General features: G+C 45.0%; 1 protein-coding gene across 17 annotated transcripts in view; it reads left to right on the top strand.

The window, feature by feature from the left end:
• Positions 1–17388, top strand: part of PKP4 (plakophilin 4) — a 252499-nt gene extending 235111 nt beyond the window's left edge. For 8 of the 17 annotated variants that reach the window (XM_029224883.1, XM_029224885.1, XM_029224884.1 and 5 more), the window contains 8 exons: positions 102–275; positions 3776–3926; positions 7264–7459; positions 9741–9825; positions 9956–10073; positions 12631–12759; positions 14506–14579; positions 16380–17385. In XM_029224883.1, the coding sequence (XP_029080716.1) occupies positions 102–275; positions 3776–3926; positions 7264–7459; positions 9741–9825; positions 9956–10073; positions 12631–12759; positions 14506–14579; positions 16380–16628 (1176 nt within the window). In that variant the 3' untranslated portion in view covers positions 16629–17385. Of the gene's footprint in view, positions 1–101; positions 276–3775; positions 3927–7263; positions 7460–9740; positions 9826–9955; positions 10074–12630; positions 12760–14505; positions 14580–16379 lie in introns of all 17 variants that reach the window. The other 9 variants (XM_029224893.1, XM_029224887.1, XM_029224894.1 and 6 more) reach the window with 4 other exon arrangements.
• Positions 17389–19515: the final 2127 nt, after the last annotated feature.

Genomic DNA, 19515 nt, shown 5'->3' with positions numbered 1-19515 from the left:
CTGCTTAGCTCTAGCTGAGTCTAGCAGAAAGGAACGTTTTCAGGTGTTGGATACTGTGTTCACATATTTGCTTCCACTAATGCGTGCTCTTTGTCTTTCAGTGGGATGGAGTTGGTCCTATCCCAGGACTGTCGAAGTCCCCCAAAGGGGTTGAGATGCTGTGGCATCCGTCAGTGGTAAAACCATATCTGAATCTTCTAGCAGAAAGTTCCAACCCAGCCACCTTGGAAGGCTCTGCTGGATCTCTCCAGAACCTCTCTGCCGGAAACTGGAAGGTAGGATGCCTTCTACTTGTGCACACTTCTTGCAGTCAGATCAGCAATGATCATGGAAAGGGACACAGTTGTTTAGAGTTTGGTAAAGCGGGGGAGGAGAAAAGCAGGGAGACAGCAGTCGGCTCTGGGGATCCAAGGATGAATATGACGTAGCCCTTCCCCATGAGAAGCTGAAGGCTGGCGAGAAAAACAGACAGATGGAGCCAGTACAGTGTAGACCCCATGGGATATGTGTGCGGCGGGGTCTTGGAAGAGGACATCTAACCCAGCCTGGCAGGTGAGGGAGAGGCAAGGAAAGAGGGGAGCCAGAACATAGGGAAGGGTTCCTGGAAGGGTGGTGCTGCCCAAATGGAACCTTTAAGAATGAGTAGAATTAAGCCAGCAGAGTCGAGGTCGGGGTGTACAGGGAACCAACCAGATAAAGGGACAACAGGGGAAAGTCGTCACAGTGAGGATGCCGTGGGTGGAGGCTACAAGCCGGTTGCCGGGACGTGGAGGGTGGGACGAGGAGTGCCCCCGTGGAGCTGGGCCTCGTGACCAGGCCTGACGGCCAACTTCAGGAGCTGGGACCCAACCTTTGGACCAGAGGGGCCGCTGAAAGGGTTTAAGCAGACCAACGACACAGGCTGATGTGGACACTGTTGGATCCCGTCTACAGCAGCGCAGAAGGCGAATTTGAAGTAGAGGAAGGTTGAGGCTGGGATTCTGTAGGGGAGTCTGGTGAGAGATGCCGAGGGCCTGAATTAGAGCTGAGGCTGGGCCGCCATTCCTGTCTCAGACACTCATGGAACATACACGTGGCAAAGTTTCCACCTCCACTAATACGTGTGTGACTTCTTTAGGAAAACTGAAGGTGATTTCTACTGTTACCACTATCAAGTTCTCAAAACTTTTTAAATGTCATCTAACAACTTCCCAGACAATCCTTGTTTGAAACATTTCAACCTCTAGAAATTTCCTAACAAGTATATTCTAGTAGAATTACGATAATGCTTGTTTTTGACTGCTTCCTCCATCACCCCCTCCCCAAATGAAAATTGGCCATCGTTTTTTCCGTGAGAGTGAAAAGCATTGCTAGGCCTAGGTAAGGTTTGTTTCATGCGGCCAGATGCTCTAATGAATATATACAGATAATTACAGCCTAGCGCTAAGCCACTGTGGCTATTTTGTTATTGTTCTTGATATGTGTGTGACTGAGTCACTTTGCTGTACAGCAGAGATTGGCACAGCACTGGAAATCAACTATAGGTGAATATAAGTGAACTATAAGTGAATAAATAAATAAATTTTTAAAAAATTAAAAGTGCTGGGCTTCCCTGGTGGCACAGTGGTTGAGAGTTCACCTGCCGATGTAGGGGTCATGGGTTCGTGCCCCGGTCAAGGAAGATCCCACATGCCATAGAGCGGCTGGGCCCGTGAGCCATGACTGCTGAGCCTGCGCGTCCGGAGCCTGTGCTCCGCAACGGGAGAGGCCGCAACAGTGAGAGGCCCGCGTACCGCAATAAAAAAAAAAAAAATTAAAAGTGCTAATAGCTTAGCATCTAAGTGCTGGCTCTGGAGCCAGACCCCTTGGCCTTGAATCCTCCCCCACCCCCCTTACTAGCTGGGGGCCTTAGATCTCTCTGTCCTCAGTTTCATCATCTGTAAAATGGAAATAATACCTACCTCATTTGGCGGTTTTAAGGATTAAATGAGATAAATGTGGAGGACCCAGGAGAGGGCCTAGCACATAAGTATCAAAAATATTTATGTTGGTGACTCAGTGTTCACCTCCAGCTTCTTATGACCTGAGACTCATTTGATGATAATAAGAAAAAAGACAATAATTAAAATAGATACGATTTGAGCTGTAGAATTTTATTTTCTGGGATCTTTAGTGAATAAACGTTAAATGGCAAGGTCGTTTAAAATATAAACATTATATGGAAGTGATTTCAAAAGTGTCTAAAATAGTAAATCAAAATATTGGCCCTCATTAAGAAAGCAAGATAAACATGGCCACAGATGTGATAAGTCAGAAGCTATCTGGGAGTGGTGATGGCTGTAGTGCTCTGGAAGGGAGGCGCCCAGGGCTGGGCTGAGCCAGTTGGTCTCCAAGCGAGATAGGTGTTGGTTCTGTCCTTGCAGGTTTCAGAGAGAGAAGTCGCCAAAGCTGCCCAAGTCCTTTACCTGATAGCAAGTCATGTATTCTATTTCTCTTGCAGAGATCACTTGATTTGGAAAATAGAGGAGTATTGACTTCATCCGAAGAAAGCTAATAGGATCTTTGAAATGCATCTTTTCCTTTTATTTGTGTTATTAGAATAATCTGTTCTGTTGGTATTAAGGAAACTGAGTAGTCAGTCACATATTTTCATGTTCAAAATAATACAAAGGGCTGGCAGATCTGTGTCCTCCTGTCTTGACCACAGCAGGAAAGTATTAGATGTTTTATGAGCAACGTTTTTCAATTATCCTAAATTTTGAAAGACAGTGTCAGTGAAAACTCAAAACAAGATTAAAGACCCATTTTCAAATGTTACTTTTTTTGTTTATTTGTTTCCTCGATGACTTAGTGTTTGTTCCCAATTCATACGGTGCCCAAACTGACTCACCTTACAGACTTGCCTCTTAATCACAAAAGAAGTTCTTGACTGTGGATTAAAAAAAAATAGCAGGGCTCCCCTGGTGGCGCAGTGGTTGAGAGTCCGCCTGCCGACGCAGGGGACACGGGTTCATGCCCCGGTCCGGGAAGATCCCACATGCCGCGGAGCGGCTGGGCCCGTGAGCCATGGCCGCTGAGCCTGCGCGTCCGGAGCCTGTGCTCCACAACGGGAGAGGCCACAATAGTGAGAGGCCCGCGTACAGCAAAAAAAAAAAAAAAAAAAAAAAAATAGCAGCAGCAGCTAACTAATCTTGAATGGTAAAGCATTTTGCACACAAATATACTTACTTTTTCACCAGTGTGTATGAATTACAATGCTCAGTGTTCCTGCAGAATCCCTCTTCTTCTGAGGCAAGGGATTTTTTTTCCAAGCAATTTCCTTGAAAGGTTCCTAAACTGTAAATATTGTTGCAGAGAATACGGGGGAAGAAATGACTTGATGGAAACAGGTTCTTCTTTAATGTGCACTGACCAGTTACCCTCTCTGCCATCCTATTTATAGCCTCTGGACCTGGCCTGGGGCCAACTGCAGAGAAGACACGCCATCCGTCCTTAATCATGTTTATGTAGCTGAAGTAGAAAATAATCACTGCCTTCTCTTTTCTACCCAAAAATATCTGCCAGATGGTGGCTTGAGCTTTTCAGGCTTTGGGATTTCTTTTTAAATCAGTCATCCTAGCTTATCTTTCTCCCAAACTGGTTTTCTCCTGACTGGCATCACAAATTTAATCTCCCGTTGGAAAGAAAACATTTAATCTATTAGTTTATCTTTTGGAAACATCTTTTTTTAGGCAACAGTAACATCTGAGAGTTGAACTCTGTTTTATATTACTTATTACCTTGTTTTATTTCCTAGTTTGCAGCGTACATCCGAGCAGCTGTCCGCAAAGAAAAAGGGCTCCCCATCCTTGTAGAACTTCTGAGAATGGATAATGATAGAGTTGTTTCTTCTGTGGCGACTGCCTTGAGGAATATGGCCCTAGATGTCCGCAACAAGGAGCTCATAGGTATGTTCTGGTGACCAGGTGAGCTATAAAGAGAGAAACAACAGCGTTTATAAAACTCTTCTTTTGATTTATAAAAATATGACATTTAAAATGATTAGCAACTCAGTCCTAGTCCCCGGTGTCTTGGCATGTTTGATGCCCGTGTGTCTGTCCTTTCTGACCATTCCTTTTCAGCAAGAGGCAGGCTCATTCATTAAACACTGGATCAGGAAGGTAAATTTTCAGAAGAGCTAGCAATTTCAGTCATACATTATAAAACTGCTTGGTAGATTTGGTGTATCTGTTTCCCCAGAGAGTCATTTCTTGAACAACCAAAAAGGTTTAATTCTCCCTTTTCTGATTTTTGAGACGTATCTGCTAATTCTCCAACACTACCGTGTTCTAAATTAAAAAAAAGAAATCACGTGAATGTTTTATAGCTTTTCCCTCTCACATCTGTGTAAGTGCTCGCCTTAAAACAGAGGCACCGTTCCAAGGCCTGACCCCAGGGCAGGGTCAGGATGAGGATAAGGCAAGTGAGGCACACAGGGTGCAAAATTTTAGGAGGCATTCACCCTTGGGTCGGTCCATCCAGACGTCGGGTCGGCGCTTGCGTGAACTTGAGAATGAGTGCCTCTTCAAAGTTGTGCACCCAAGGCAGCTTAGCTTGCTTGCCTCCGGAGCATGGCCACATCCCAAGCAGAGTGTGGGGAAAAGAAAAGATCAGAGACCCTCCAGTGGACCTCAGGTTAAACCCTGGATGTGCTGCTCACTGGCTGTATAACCTGGAGTGTCCTGTATGGAGCCCATGTGGGCTTCATTCCTTCATCTGAATTGAAAACTCTCCCTTGGTTCCCATCTCTGAAAGGGAGCTGCCCATGCCTGCACTCGTCACCGTGGGCTTGCTGTGAAAATGCCCCTTGTAAACCCCCCAGCTCCACGCCAGTCCTACAGCCGATGACAGGTCGGGGAGAAGGAGGGAAAATTTAACAAGATCTTATGTGGATTAGTGAATATATATTGAACTCATATTAAAATACACCTGCCATGATAGAGCAAGACAAAGGTGGAGAGAGAAAAGGAACAAGGACAACAATGTTTACCTCAGAGAGTGTCTGCGAGGAGTCACCACGGCCCCTCACACAGTGCCTGGTAGACGTGCTATTTTAAATTATTGCCTGGATTAACCTGCTCTTAAAACACTGTCTCTTTGGGCCAAATTGTACCCCTCGGAGAGGAAAGGAGGCTCTTCCATGCCCTGTTCATAGCCAGCTCATGCCTGATTCCAATAGATGTGTTATAGCTCCAAGATCCCACATTTCCTTGAGAGAAATCCTTTAGGTCCCTAAAAAGATATTTTTTAAGTTAATTGTTACATCTATATTATTTGAATTTCTTATAAGAAGCCCGTATAGTTTGGGAGTTCTTAATGCTAAAAAACAGTGTTGGCCACACACACCTTGTGTCCTGTCATTCCACAAATGGGAGGAGAGAGATGGGAGAGCAGAGGGTGCACAGCCAGCTCCATGAGTGCTAAGACCTTGGGGAAGAATGTATATTCAGGGGCATCACCTTCTCTCGGTGCATCCCTGTGTTTTCTGTGAATGTCCTCACCCCCTTTTAAACTTTCACGCGTGTTTTCTGTCTCCGCTGCTGAGCGCTATTTTACCCAGCTGGAGTACTCTTGAGCTGTTTCAGGAGTCACTTTTTCTTGTTTCCCCATGAAGATCCCTTCCTTCCTGTGTGGTCTGATCCCCTCCCATAATCAGTATTTGACTCTGATTTACCCAGCACTTCTGTTCCTAAGAAGCATGCCCTTCTCTGACCTCTTCACTCTCTCCTCACATCCGTCACCAGCGCTAGCCATGGACTTTCTCTCCGGAGCCGTTTCTTACGAGGAAACAAAGTTTTGTCAGTTCACAAAAGTTGCTGCATACTCAACTGAGTCTGACCAAGCCAGCTGTCTGGGCTGCAGGCTCTGAAGGGACCACTAGGGTCACTCACAGACCGAGTGACTGGCCTTCTCCCAAGCCTCCAGAGTGCAGTTTAAAATTGTGCCGTAGCAAAGTGACGAATTACATGTCGTGGACCTTTTGGTCATTCGTGAGTATTCAGAATCACCAGCGCTAGCTTATCATCTGTTCTTAAAAACCACATTTATCTTCTGGCTTACCGTGTCATCACTGCTTTTCCACTCTTCCCAACAATGTTCTCTGTGAGTTATGCCCGCGTCTTCACTTTGACGTGCTGTAAATTATGCGGCGTGTACTCAGGCCCAGTCTTCTTCTGCTTGCCATTGTATGTAAATAGGTCTTCAATAAAAACCCCATTTAGCATCCACTCAGTTATTAGCATAGGGAGAAAAGCTAAGAAAATATTTACTTGAGCTTTAGTTAATTTCTTTTGTCTGCAGTACAGTTATTCCAGTTTGTCAGTCAGTAATTGAAATGGAAAAAGCTTGAGATAATCTCTTTTTGGAGAAGAGTAAGGGGAATTGAGGATCTGTACGGAAATGCCTCAGTAGTGAAGGGACACCCCAGCCTGGTCCTGTTGGGAACTTTATTATTGCACTACTTCTGGGACGTAACATACCCTTAATCTTCATACCAGAATTATACTTCTGTCTTCTTTAAAAGAAACGAGCATGTTGTTACTGATGTCAGACCAACTGATATAAACCCTCAACTTGATAAAAATGTGGGATGAATTGGGAGATTGGGATTGACATATATATATATATATATATATATATATATATATACCAATATGTATAAAATAGATTACTAATAAGAACCTGCTGTATAAAAAAATAAGATAAAATTCAAACATTTTGAAAAAAAAAAAGTGTAAATGTACCCAGTTCACAGGTTGAGATGTAGAAAGATTTAATGAATTGTTTGGCAGCCTTACTTGGTCCAGCTTAAAATTTATTCAAAGAAAAGTTTTTAAAAGCTTTAAGAGGAAGTTGTATTTCCTATATGATGCATAGGAACTGAATGGAGAGTAAAATTTACTATCATAATTCCTTTATTCTTGCTGTTAATGAAAATAGTGGAACTAAAGCAACTTGTTTGTTATACCCAGTTTTATACCCTGATTTACATTTTCTTTCAGCAATTTGCAGTAAGGTTTTATAAACCAATCATTTCCTCGAGCGGCATGGCCATAGATGTTAACCTGCCCCGTACAGTTAAAATGTTTGTTATTTCTTCTTTACCGTGGATTTTTTCTTTCCGGTTATTGTCTCTTTTGAGGTTTTGTTTTCAAGAGACTGCACAGTCACAATCTTTGAATGACAACAATAACAAAAACCAGGTCCCTTCCAAAAGTGGAATGAGCTCTCTTTTGCCTCGGGCAGGTAAATACGCCATGCGAGACCTGGTCAACAGGCTCCCAGGTGGCACCAGCCCCAGCGTGCTGTCGGATGAGACCGTGGCAGCCATCTGCTGCGCCCTGCACGAGGTCACCAGCAAGAACATGGAGAATGCCAAGGCCCTGGCTGACTCGGGGGGCATAGAAAAGCTGGTGAACATAACCAAGGGCAGAGGAGACAGGCAAGTCTGCTGCAAGGAGACGCCAGCGCCTGGCCCTCATTCCTGTGACAAGGGCTTTGGTCGAGGATACGCTGCTTATTGGGAAGGATTTATTTGTGCACTTCTCACGTGCCAATAAGCTAAGTGGTTTCCAGCAGTTAAAACCTGTTTTTTGCTGGGAGAGGTATCTGTGGTCATGTGGCCCCTTTTCTGCTCTTTATTTTCTTGGAGCATCCCTCACCCCTACCGTCATTCCTGTCCCTAAAGCCACATTTGGCCGTTTTGACTCCTGGAAGAATCAGACATTTCATGAGGAAGAAAACCTGGGGCCCCATCTCCCTTGGACCTTTGGCTCTGCTCCAGGCTCCAGGGCCTGTTCTGCAAGAATATCTTCTTAAACCCTCAGTTCTGGGATTATTTCACCTAAAAAATATTTCACCTAAAATCACCACATGCAGCAGAGCCAGAGCCTGTTGTGTGGCCTCAGGATGTGCCCTGGGCTTGGATCATACCTCTCTTGTGGGTGACACCCAAGTGATGAAGCAGCAGAAGTAGGGATTAGAGGATTGGTGGCAAAAATTGAAGGTTTCTTGTCACGGAGCTATAGCAGTGACTGTGAATTTGCCTTAGTATCAGATCAGAGAATCCTTCAAGGAAGCTGGAAGTGTAGGGCTGCTTGTCCCATTCTCGACACAACAGGACGGTAGCCTCCCGATCAGTCGTAAAATGGCCCACCCGTCTCCCCACTCTCCTCCTGCACACGGCAGTGGCTTCCCCGGGGTTATTTACGACCCCCTCTGGCATCTGACAGCCCCCCCGGAGCGGGTGCCTTGTCTTTTCATTCACTGCTGCATCCTCGGTGTCTAGAACAAAGACTGGCCCATAGTAGTAAACATTTATTAATTGGCTGAGCGTCAGTACTAGACTCACACTATGTATACTTTTTTTTTTTTTTTTCTTCTTTGCGGTACGCGGGCCTCTCACTGTTGTGGACTCTCCCGTTGCGGAGCACAGGCTCCGGACGCGCAGGCTCAGCGGCCACGGCTCACGGGCCCAGCCGCTCCGCGGCCTGTGGGATCTTCCCGGACCGGGGCACGAAACCGTGTCCCCTGCATCGGCAGGCGGACTCTCAACCACTGCGCCACCAGGGAAGCCCCTGTGTATACTTTTGAAGAATAATGTAGCAAATCATATTCTCACCCCGCAGAAACCACAGCTACCAACATTATTCATATTTCCTTTCAGTCCTTTTCTGTTAGGTATCGTTTTTTATCTCATTAGTAATAAGTACAAACACACTCATTTTTATTTCAAAGGAAACGAAACATTACAGATAAAGCTAAGGCCCTGTTCCACTAACTCCCCCTCCAGCTCCCTTCTCCTCTCCTGTAAGAGTAACCGAAATCACATTTAGTGCTCCCAAAATTTTGTGAGATAGGCTTTATTCGTGAAAGGCATAAGAACAGGCTGGAGAAATGCTGAACCAGTGCCAAAATCTTTGTATATTGAAAAAAAAAAGTCTAATTTTTTTTTTTTCAAAACAAGAGATTCAGAAAACCTGGATCAAATCAGGCTGTCTTCTGAATATACACTTATTTTCCTTTTGATTCACTCACCAAGCTTCTATCTCTTGCCCACCTGCCACTGCTACAGCAGTGAGCAGTTCACATCTGCCCGCAGATAGCTTACATTCCATGGGTGGAACAGACAAGGTACCAGTGGAATGAGCAGCGCCTGTGGATGGTGCTGAGTGAAGGGCAAATAATAAAATCGGGGACAGTGATAGGGCATGCCAGGGTGAGGAGGGGTTGTCACAATTTCAGACACACTGGTCGGGAAGGCCTCAGGGAGAGGGGAGGTAATAACTGACCTTATTTTCCAAATCAAACACTAGAGCACACAGACACATCTGTTTACAAAGAGGCACAAATGACAAGAAGGCAGTGAACATGTTTTATATGAAGGCCTAATAATGGGGGTGGGGGGGTAACTTAAGTTAACTTGGGAGGGTCCTCAGACACTTGAGATGTGTGATCATGGTCAGAAGTCGTGGGCTCATCCCGACCACAGCTTCTGACCACAGAGCCAAGTGCCTGTGAGCCTCTCTTTGGTCCTTGCCACCTCTGGCCGGCCCTGAACTTGACTGACTCCCAGGTACACCTGATTCCTTGGTGGTGGTTTCTAGCAGCAGCCTCCTTGCCCCCTGGTCCTTGGAGTGATGGCCTCTTGGCCATTGCTTTGCTGCCAGAGTCTCTTCAAGTGGAGCCGCCCACATTCATTAACATCCCCACTCTCTCCCTAGATCATCTCTGAAAGTGGTGAAGGCAGCAGCCCAGGTCTTGAATACATTATGGCAATATCGGGACCTCCGGAGCATCTATAAAAAGGTAACTTACAAGAATAGCTCTGGCATAATTAGCATTCAGCATTCATGAGAGCACACGCTCGTAATCATTTATTGTAATGAAATGTCATTATCCACTTTGAGAGGTTTCTTTTCCTCTTTTAACTCCACAGGATGGGTGGAATCAGAACCATTTTATTACACCTGTGTCAACATTAGAGCGAGACCGATTCAAATCACATCCTTCGTTGTCTACCACCAACCAACAGATGTCACCTGTCATTCAGTCAGGTCAGTGGGTAAACTCCCCTTCCTGGTGAGAGCATTTGTGTGACAGAACATTGTTTCCCATCCGGAGATCGAACGTACACTGATTAAGCCTGTCACCTCCAAACACTGAGGAAAGGAGAGTTTGCTCTTCAGGCTGAAAGCCTCCTTTGGGAATTACATGGTATTGTATACAGCAGACCCACTCTCCTCCTTCCACTTTAAAAGTTTATGTAAGTTTACACCAACTATGGCGCATAAAAGTATCCCGGGGTCCTCAATAACATCTGTTCCCCCTACGATTCTGCTTCACTAGCTTTGCGAAGGGGCCTGGGAACCTGCATTTAATAAGCTGGCCCAGTGATGCGGATACAGGAGAGTGGACGAACACACTCTGAGAACCACTAGGTTGTGCCTGAAAATGGCTGCCCTTGCCTGCCTGCAGGCCATAAATCTGAAATCTCTTCAAAGTGATTTTTTTCGTTTTCTTGGTGAAAACTCTTAGAAAGAATCCCTTAGACGTGAGCTTTAGACCCATAGCCTGGGAGAGCCGTGATCTCCACCTGTGCCTTACTCCGCAGCAGTTAAAGCTTCATCCCCTGGCTGCCTTCCAGACCCCCAGCATCCATGGCTAATGGGAACGGGCCCTGCAGGTGGCTTTACAGGAATTCCCTTTGATTTGTAAGTTGGGAATCTTGACAACCATATTACCTACATATTGGTGGTGTTTAATTTGGTAGAAAGAATGTATTGAGGCTCAGACTGGGTTTTGTTGGGGGGGGGGTTGTTTTTTGGGGGGGGTTTTTTTTGCATGTAAGAACAGAATATTACTACCAAGTCGATTCAGTCCTGTAAATTTAATTCTTAACTAAATGAAACAGGAAAAGTAATAAATATCCTTTTTTATTTGGCTTTAAATCTCCCATTCTGACATATAAATATTACCTGTTGCATTCAGCTGTGCTCCTGCTGGCAGTCTTATTTCTCATGTGGACAAATGTGAGCAAAAAGACTAATATATGACTGGTGGTTCTTGTCACATAATTGGATGTCTCCGCTTGTACCAGGAATTTTTAAAAATTATCTCTGCCTACTGCATATGGTGTATACTTATGTCTTAGTTTTTAAATTATGAGTTGTTTTCGTCAAAGAGACCTCTGCTTGGTTTTTGACACATCTTGCTGGGTTCCCAGGTGTAGCCTGTGGCTGTCTTGCTTTATAAAAATGCTCAGGATTCTTTAGAGACTCAGGAAGAGGGGTGCCCGGAGAAGCAAGAGAGTTTGCTGTTTAACGAAAGGCATGTGTACAGGCAAAAGAATAATTTCAGACAAATCAGGACATAGTCACTAAGCAATGAACTTGTTTTGAGGACCTCTTAAATATACACACTGGACAGTGCTGACGGGCCCTGTCCAAGTTCCTAGGTCCCTCTCTGGCTTCCATTTGAAGGTAGGATCTGATTCACACTTGTTTCTCCATTTATTCTGAGGACTGATCATCCATCCCTCAGCCCTAGCACGGTATCTGCTTACGGGCACATCTCATATCTTGCTGATGTAATTATGGGAGGCGGGTGGCGATGGCCTCTGTTCTCCTACCTTGTAGAAAGTAGGCAGGATGAGAAGCACATAGACACTGCCCATGCATGCTCACTGTGTGTCAGTGAAGTGACTTTCTAGGGAAAATATTTTGATGTCAGTCTTCCTCTGAAAGCATCAATGCACACAAAACCACTGGTAGCAGGGCCTGGGGCCTGCCGCTTTGAAGTGGATCCAGTGAATAAGTGACCACTCTTAATTACAAGATACTTCAGTGCAAGCAAGATGGGTTTTTTTTAATGAGAAAAAGAAGATGTTTTCCTTCTGTGCAAAAATGTCCCAGCAGGACACCCATGGGTAGACATGTTATTATGAAATGTTTGGCTCCAGCTGGGATAAAAAAGCTGGGCCTTTGTGAGGCCTGGGCTTCTCAGCACCATGAGCTTGACGAGCAGGGCTTACGGAGTTTATAAATTTCCCTGACAGCTGATCACCATAAAAAGCATTATAAATTTTATGGGCTGGGCACTCTTATTCAGACACATTTAGAGATACAGATATTTCTGAAATCATCAGAAATCAAAACATGCCGTAAAACATCTACTTACTGAAGAGCTATACATAACGGATAATAGATGGGTGTGTTACAAGTCAGTGAACTGAGATCATAAAGCAGCACATGTAACTCTTGCATGACTGGGAAGTTACCATCACTCAGTTTCAAAGACCCAAGCAGGTGGTTGAGACCCACCGTGTCAGTGGGGAAGCCGCATGATCCCTGCAACCACGTGCTGTGGCTCTCTAGCAAGCTTGGGGGTTGACAGTGCTGATCCTCACAGTGGCCGGCCTGCAGGTCACCTTCCAGAGACCCAGGGCTGGCTGCCCTACGACTCATAGCACCTCTAAGAGCTGACTTTAGTGCCAGCCACGTGCACTTCTAATTACTGACCTTTGTTTTTCCAGAGGGGACTTTCTAGAGACACTGACAGCCTGATTTCTCTTTCTTCTCTCTCTCTCCCTCCTCCTCTTGCCTCTCCCTTCAGTCGGCAGTACCTCTTCCTCACCAGCACTGTTAGGAATCAGAGACCCTCGCTCTGAATACGATAGGACCCAGCCACCTATGCAGTATTACAGTAGCCAAGGGGATGCCACACATAGAGGCCTGTACCCTGGTAAGACGCCAGTCGGGTGTGTGATAGAGTATCTCGAAAAGCCGCGTGTCCCCAGGCACTTGGCCGGTGGCCTGGGAGGTAACCTCTGCCTGCAATGAGATGGTCCCCCAGCAGCAAACCATGGTCCAGTCTCTCCGTCTCCTGCTTCAGGGCCTTTTCCACTTGTTTTAAGTAAAAACAAGTGAGGGTAGTGGTCTGGTGACCGCACATAAAATGAGCACTGTATCCAAACGAGAAAGGATTTCCGACTCCCCTGCAGCGCAGGCCCTTTGTCCTGCCCCCCTCCCCACTCCCCTGTGTGTTCCAGAACCCTGAGCTCTGTGACACTTGGCAGGCCCACATCTCCTGGACTGACTCATAAATTCAAACCTGCGGATGGAGATTAATTCCATTTACATTTTTGTGGAAAAGAGTTTGAATGAATAACAAAATATATAACGGGATTCTCCTCAGAGTGATTATTTTTTAAGAATAACAAAAATGATGTTGCCCAGTATTAATATTTTTATGTCCTATTCAGAAAGCCCTGCATATAATTTACTTAAAGAAGGCCAACCTGAAGGGTTACCAAGGTTTCCTATTGTCTCCATTCTCAACTATGTTGCAAATTAGTACTCTACAGGTTTCAAATGAAGCAGTGTGAGCTAACAAAAAAGGGGGGGGGGAACCCTCCTTTCTCAACAACAACAAAAAAAACTGTTTCTTAAAAAGAAAGAAATAAAAACTGGTGGCAATTTAACAACTGCTGGGGGAGCAGTCTCAGTTGTGCTGTTGTCTTTAAGACTGTGATTTCACAGGACTGTTTACTAATCAACTACTGTTACTATGGCAATTAATAGCTCAGAAAATTGCAGATGCTACATTTCAAACACCAAGCTCTTTGCAGAGGAAATGCACATACCAACTGAAGTGCATTGTTGCTTCAGGTTTGCGGCAGCCTGCTTTATTTTAAAGATCGCCTCTTTAGCATGCACGCCCTTCTGTATCTTCTTTGCTTGCTTCAATAAACTAATTTGCCTCAAATATGTTTCATTTTCCTCATTAAAAAAAAATAAAAATCTTTGCTAGCCTTAACAGTACTTGAAAGGTAACCACTGACATCATTGGGAGTCTACTGTGGACTCGTGAAGACAGCTATCTGATTACCAGGTTCTTTTTGTTTTGAAACATACTTAAATATGGTGGACACAAGAATGTGCCCCCAGGTGGCCGGCCTGTTAGAACACACCTGTGCCTGCTCCTTCCAGGACCTGGGATTTTGAATCAACGCTGTTCTGAGGGCATGGAGCTTGTTCCACTGTGTTTCCCTACCCCCTCATCTGACCCAGTTCTCTAGCTCAGAGCCCTGGAAAAGCCGTGTTCCTTGGCGCAGGGAGCAAGTCTGCTCTTCAGAGCCAGCCAGGGAAATCTTCACAGGTGGGAAGAGCTCAACCAGAGGTTGAGAAGGAGAGCTCAACCAGAGGTTGAGAAGGAACCCTTTTTGGATGAGCTATGCATTGGCATTGCTTTTTGGTGAAACACACAGCCTCTCTTTGCCGTATTCATTAGCCCCTAAGAACCCTGGGTAAGCAGCAAGCAGGCTTGATCCAGGGCACCCAGGCTGCTGACTGGTCCGGGGCTGTGCTGGCACCGGGGAAGGCAGGGCCTGTCGGGGACGCCACCAGCCCTAGAGCAGGGAGTCCACACAACCTAATGGAACAGAGTAATGAGCACTAGTTTTTAATTTCGTAAAATATTTTCTTACAGGCTCCAGCAAACCTTCACCAATTTACATCAGTTCCTATTCCTCACCAGCAAGAGAACAAAATAGACGGCTACAGGTGAATTTGCAATATCATTTTTACAGAAGGCCGATTAGCAGGGATCAACACAGTAAGGGGTCCGCGCCGGTTGACTTACCTGAGCTGGGCCCACCCGGCAGGGGCCGAGGAGCTTTCCCGGGGGAATCTCTGCTCCTCGGAAGCTCATCCGTGGTTTAAGCAAATCACTTCCACAATAGCCTTACGTCCTTGCATATCCGAACTGGTGCCACCATGCCACTGATGGCAACCAGCTGAGAAGTCTTTAACTCCTATTCTTTGCCCAACAGTTTCTTTTCCCCACTCTTATTTTTTTTTTTTCCTGTTAATCTCTAAAATCTCTTCCATCCTGTGGGTGCGGAAAGGTTGGTAAGCACACTTCATTCTCTCTTCTCATTGTTCTTTTTTGTACATACACCTCTTTCTCCATCTTCATGGCTCCCTCCCATCCAAGCCTCCGTGGTTTGAAAACACCTGAGTCCACAGCCAGATCTCTGTTAGGCTCAGAGGTCAGAGTGGATCCAGCCCTGCAGGGGTGAATTCCACTCTCCATCACAATAGGGACTAGTGATTGTAACGTTCAATCTCTGCCTGCGTTCATGAGGGGCCTTGAAGTTCATTTTGGTCCTTCCTGATGCCACGTCCACCTGGGCCATCTGATCTCTCCTCTTACCTTCCATTAACACATGAGCAACTGGGGGTTTCCCAAACAAGCCTGTATCCTGCTCTGCAGAAAAGGATGCTCTTAGACCTCCCTTCACATCATCTTTTCTCTGTAGATGGAAGAAGAACCTCTCAAGTTACTCATAATCTTCTTTAGCCAGGAGAAATAGCCTCAGAATCGTAACTCTAATTTAAAAGCAAGTTTAGCTCTGAAATCCTTATAATGTTAGAATGCGTTTAGTTCCAGAACATGGTGTTGATACCTATGTGATAAATATGTTACATCTTACTAAGAGGGGGATTTGGGCATGATCGGGGGACAGACAGACATTAGAACCATTACAGATTTTCTCCAAACATATTTGAAGAAATTAATGTGAGGTCAGAGATAAGACAACACAAAAGAAAATGAGGGCAGGGGTAGATGATGCCCACCTGTGTCTCACCTTGCTTCCTTACAGATGGAGTTATTATTAGCCCCAGCTTGGGGAGGTCTTTTCCTTTAGAATTGTATATGCTCACGTATCTCTTCTAATTTTGCTACTCTCCTGCCCAGAGACTGCCTTCTTCCTTTAAAAGCACAGCCAGCAGGGTTTCCAAAGTGTGACTGTTCACCAAACTACATATTTCTTTTTTTTTTTTTTATAAACATCTTTACATGTTTCTTTTAAAACTGAGGGATGGACTCAATCTTCATCTCTGAGGTAAATGTTTTAAAAGATGGTTGTGCAGTTACACAACAATCCAAAGCCCAAAAATCCAACCTTTAACTAATGTGCTAATGGTTTCCCTGTGTCAAAGCAAAAATCAAGTCTATCCTTTCATTGGGCACGCCCAGGTCACAGGCTCCTCCACAGCAGAGCATGGAACTCGGCCTCTGGTAAGGAGGGAGGTATCTTGGGTTCTCCCAAGGCGCTGACTTCTAGAGGCCATAGGAAAGGACTTGAGCAAACTGCCGGCCTGCCTGTAAACATAGTGTAAAATCCCTACGGTCCACTAGTGAACATACAGTATGCACCAGAAACAACTTTCAACCATAAATTCACAAACACTGAAAATTGCTTTAAAAATATGAAGCAGGAAGCCCACGTTAATTTTCCCTAAACATGTACTTCCAAAAATTGCCTTGATTTATTTGCTTTTTCATTTTGTCAACAGCATCAACAGCTGTATTATAGTCAAGATGACTCCAACAGAAAGAACTTTGATGCATACAGATTGTATTTGCAGTCTCCTCATAGCTATGAAGATCCTTATTTTGATGACCGAGTTCACTTTCCAGCTTCTACTGATTATTCAACACAGTATGGACTGAAATCGACCACAAATTATGTAGACTTTTATTCCACTAAACGACCTTCTTACAGATCAGAACAGTACCCAGGGTCCCCAGACTCGTGGGTGTAGCATCAATGCTTGGGAGAGGAACTCTTTCTTTCTAACCTTGTTTGGATTGAGATGAGAAGTCCGTCTTGCTGATTTGCTGATGAAATGTGAAAGTGACATGGAAGGAATGAGTGAAGAGAATTTTTTTTTTCTTTTTTGAGGAATTATCAGGGAAGTGAGGCAACCTTTGGGAGGGAGGACTTTCTAAGCTCTACTTAGGCATTAGATCTAATTACCTGTAGATTCTATAGTCTGGTGAAGGTGTGGGCGATGTGATGAGAGGTTTGTGAAATGGGTGAAATGGGATGGGGGATGTGTAGGTCAAATCAAATTAAAGATGATTTTTTTAATGTGAATAAGTTATGTTCTGATAGTTTGTACAGAAAAAAAAATAATAAAATGGATGCCCTTCATGTTTTATTGCTATTACTAAATGTCAAGATTGTATGCTATTGTGTCTTGTAAATTTCTTTTGTTGGTGTAAATATGGAAATGCCACATTGGTTAAGTGCCATCATTTGTAACGCAGTGTGTCATTTGAAAAGAGATTTGAAGAAACTGACAGCTTAAAAAACAAACGGGAAACCCAAGGAATTGTTAGCAGTTAAAAACAAACTACAACATCCTTTGTTTTCAAAATGAATAGTGTACCTTTGAAGCACAAAGTCCAGTCTGGTATAGAAGCGCCATGCCCATTCCCTTGCCTCTTTCATAGGACACTTCACTGCCATTTTCTATGCACGTGAAAGAAAAATAAATGTGGAAATTTCATCCTTGGAAATTTGCTCCCTGTTCTTTTTTTTTTTTTTTTTTTTTTTTTTTTTTCTGTGTATGACACGGAAAAGCAGATTGATAAATGCGAATCTCATTGCATCATGTAGGAAACAGCTTAAATATATCGAACTGTTTTGGACTTTTCCTAGTTCTGTACAGTTAATACACTTTGTGAGATGGACTATACCAAAGAATGAAGCTGTGAACTTTCCTCCTCTTTACCTATCTTAGTGTTTTTATTTCTTGGGTTCTGTTTTGAATCTAATGCCCATTACCGTTTTATCATGTTTTTTTTCCAGACTGCTGTATATTTAACACCACTTTTCAACGAAGAGATATTACATCTGGCAGCCTGGCCCTAACTAAATTGACAGACTCCTTTGGGCATCATTTTAAGAACTCCATAACTACATAAGAACAGTGGTCGGGCATTTATTGGTTGGCACCAACGTAATAGACCAAAACAAATTCTGAATTATTTTGCTGAGTGATTCCATGAGACAGAATAATTCCTGGCTCAGAGACAGGGTGGGGAGGCCCCAACCTGCATGGCCGGCAGGGGTCTTAATGCCAAACTGCATCACTTCTGAGCTTTTCTCCATCCTTGGAGACAACAAGGGCATCAGCCCCGGGAGGCCCAAAGTCTGAGGCCTTCCCAAGTCTGGGGTTTCCACCCTGCATCTTACATGGGAAACAACCCATATGGCAAATCAAACCCAGAGGTGTTGACTCAGCTCAGTATATCCTGCGTATGTGACACAAACCCTAGACGAAAACGTGTGTGCTTATATTTGTGAGTACACAGAAAGAGTCCCAAGGGAAAAGTGCTTTCCCTTGCTGAGTGGACTGCGACCCAAGATTAGGCTCCAAAGTGAAATGGAAGTACAAGTATAAGCAGGAAGATTCCCGAAGTCTGCCAATGGGGAGCCTTCCTGACATGCAGGCTCTCTGAAATGACACTTGAGCCAGTTCCCACAGACTGCCCAGCTGCCTCCGCCTCGCATGCCCTGGAAACAGCCCTCTTTAGACAGCAGAGGCTGCCAGACTTCCCCCAAGGAACTGGCATCAGGACTTTGGAGATGTCTAGTATCCGTTTGAGTTTTGAATCACTGACTTCCCTGAACCTGATTGATTTTTGTGCATCTGGGTTAAAGGCCCTCCCCCAGGGAGTCAGGAATACAAGGGAATCTGCAGCCGGCCTGAGCTAATTGACAGTGACTGTTGCTTTTAGGGACCTCATTAGCCTTTGGGGTAACTTAGCGGACCCAGGTTCCCCATCTGACAGAGCATTTCAAAAGCTGACCCAAATTTAGATTGCAAAGAACTCACTTGGGCCTCCAGCCAGACCTTGTATTGGGGCCAGAAAGAAGCCTGTGGGTGACGACTGGGCAGAAAATCAGATGCCGTCTCAGGCTCCTCCCTTATAACCAGAGAAAAGAACCTGCAGACGGAGCCTGAAAGACACAAATCTGCATGATGGATCGAAGAGCTGAGCCCACTCCCGCTCCAAGGCATAGGCATGAAACTCTACTAAAACAAAGTTGACTTTCTGCTGCTGCCCGGAAATGTGACCCAGTAGAATGCAGAATTCAGCTCTCGAGAAGAGGGCTGCGCTTCCACTCAGCCAGGATCGACATACTTCCACCCAATCCTGGAGAGTCAAGGCTGAACAGAGCCGATGTTGGTCAGCTAGACCAGGTTGCACACTGACCGCACATCAGAACCACCTGGGCAGCTTTCATAGATAGGAGGGTCCCACCCTGACCCATGGAAACCCCAGGAGGTGGGGTCCAGGCATCAGTGTTCTTGAGAAGCTCCCTGGCTGATGGCAATGTGCAGTCAAGGTGAGAGGCCACTTGGCCTGCGTGCCATTCCTTCCCCTCACCACCTTCCTGCCCTGTGACCTGAAAGTTTAGTGGTTGGAGTTTGGGGTGTGAAGTTTGCCTGGAAGAGAGTGATAAAGATTTGGAGTATTAAAACTGAGATCTTAAATTTTGAATGTCAGAAGTGAGGTTTTTCTTCTTGGCCAGAGTATATATCTTTTTGCCCATGCATACTTTTTAAAAAGTTATGAAAGCCCAAGGGTGTTCATGGGTGTCAGAAGTGATGACTTCAGACTTCCCTGGTGGTGCAG

This window comes from Monodon monoceros, unplaced genomic scaffold, assembly GCF_005190385.1.
Source record: "Monodon monoceros isolate NGI ecotype Baffin Bay Population unplaced genomic scaffold, NGI_Narwhal_1 Super_Scaffold_16, whole genome shotgun sequence".
Taxonomy (NCBI): Eukaryota; Metazoa; Chordata; class Mammalia; order Artiodactyla; family Monodontidae; genus Monodon; species Monodon monoceros.
This window is presented reverse-complemented; position numbering and strand designations above follow the sequence as displayed.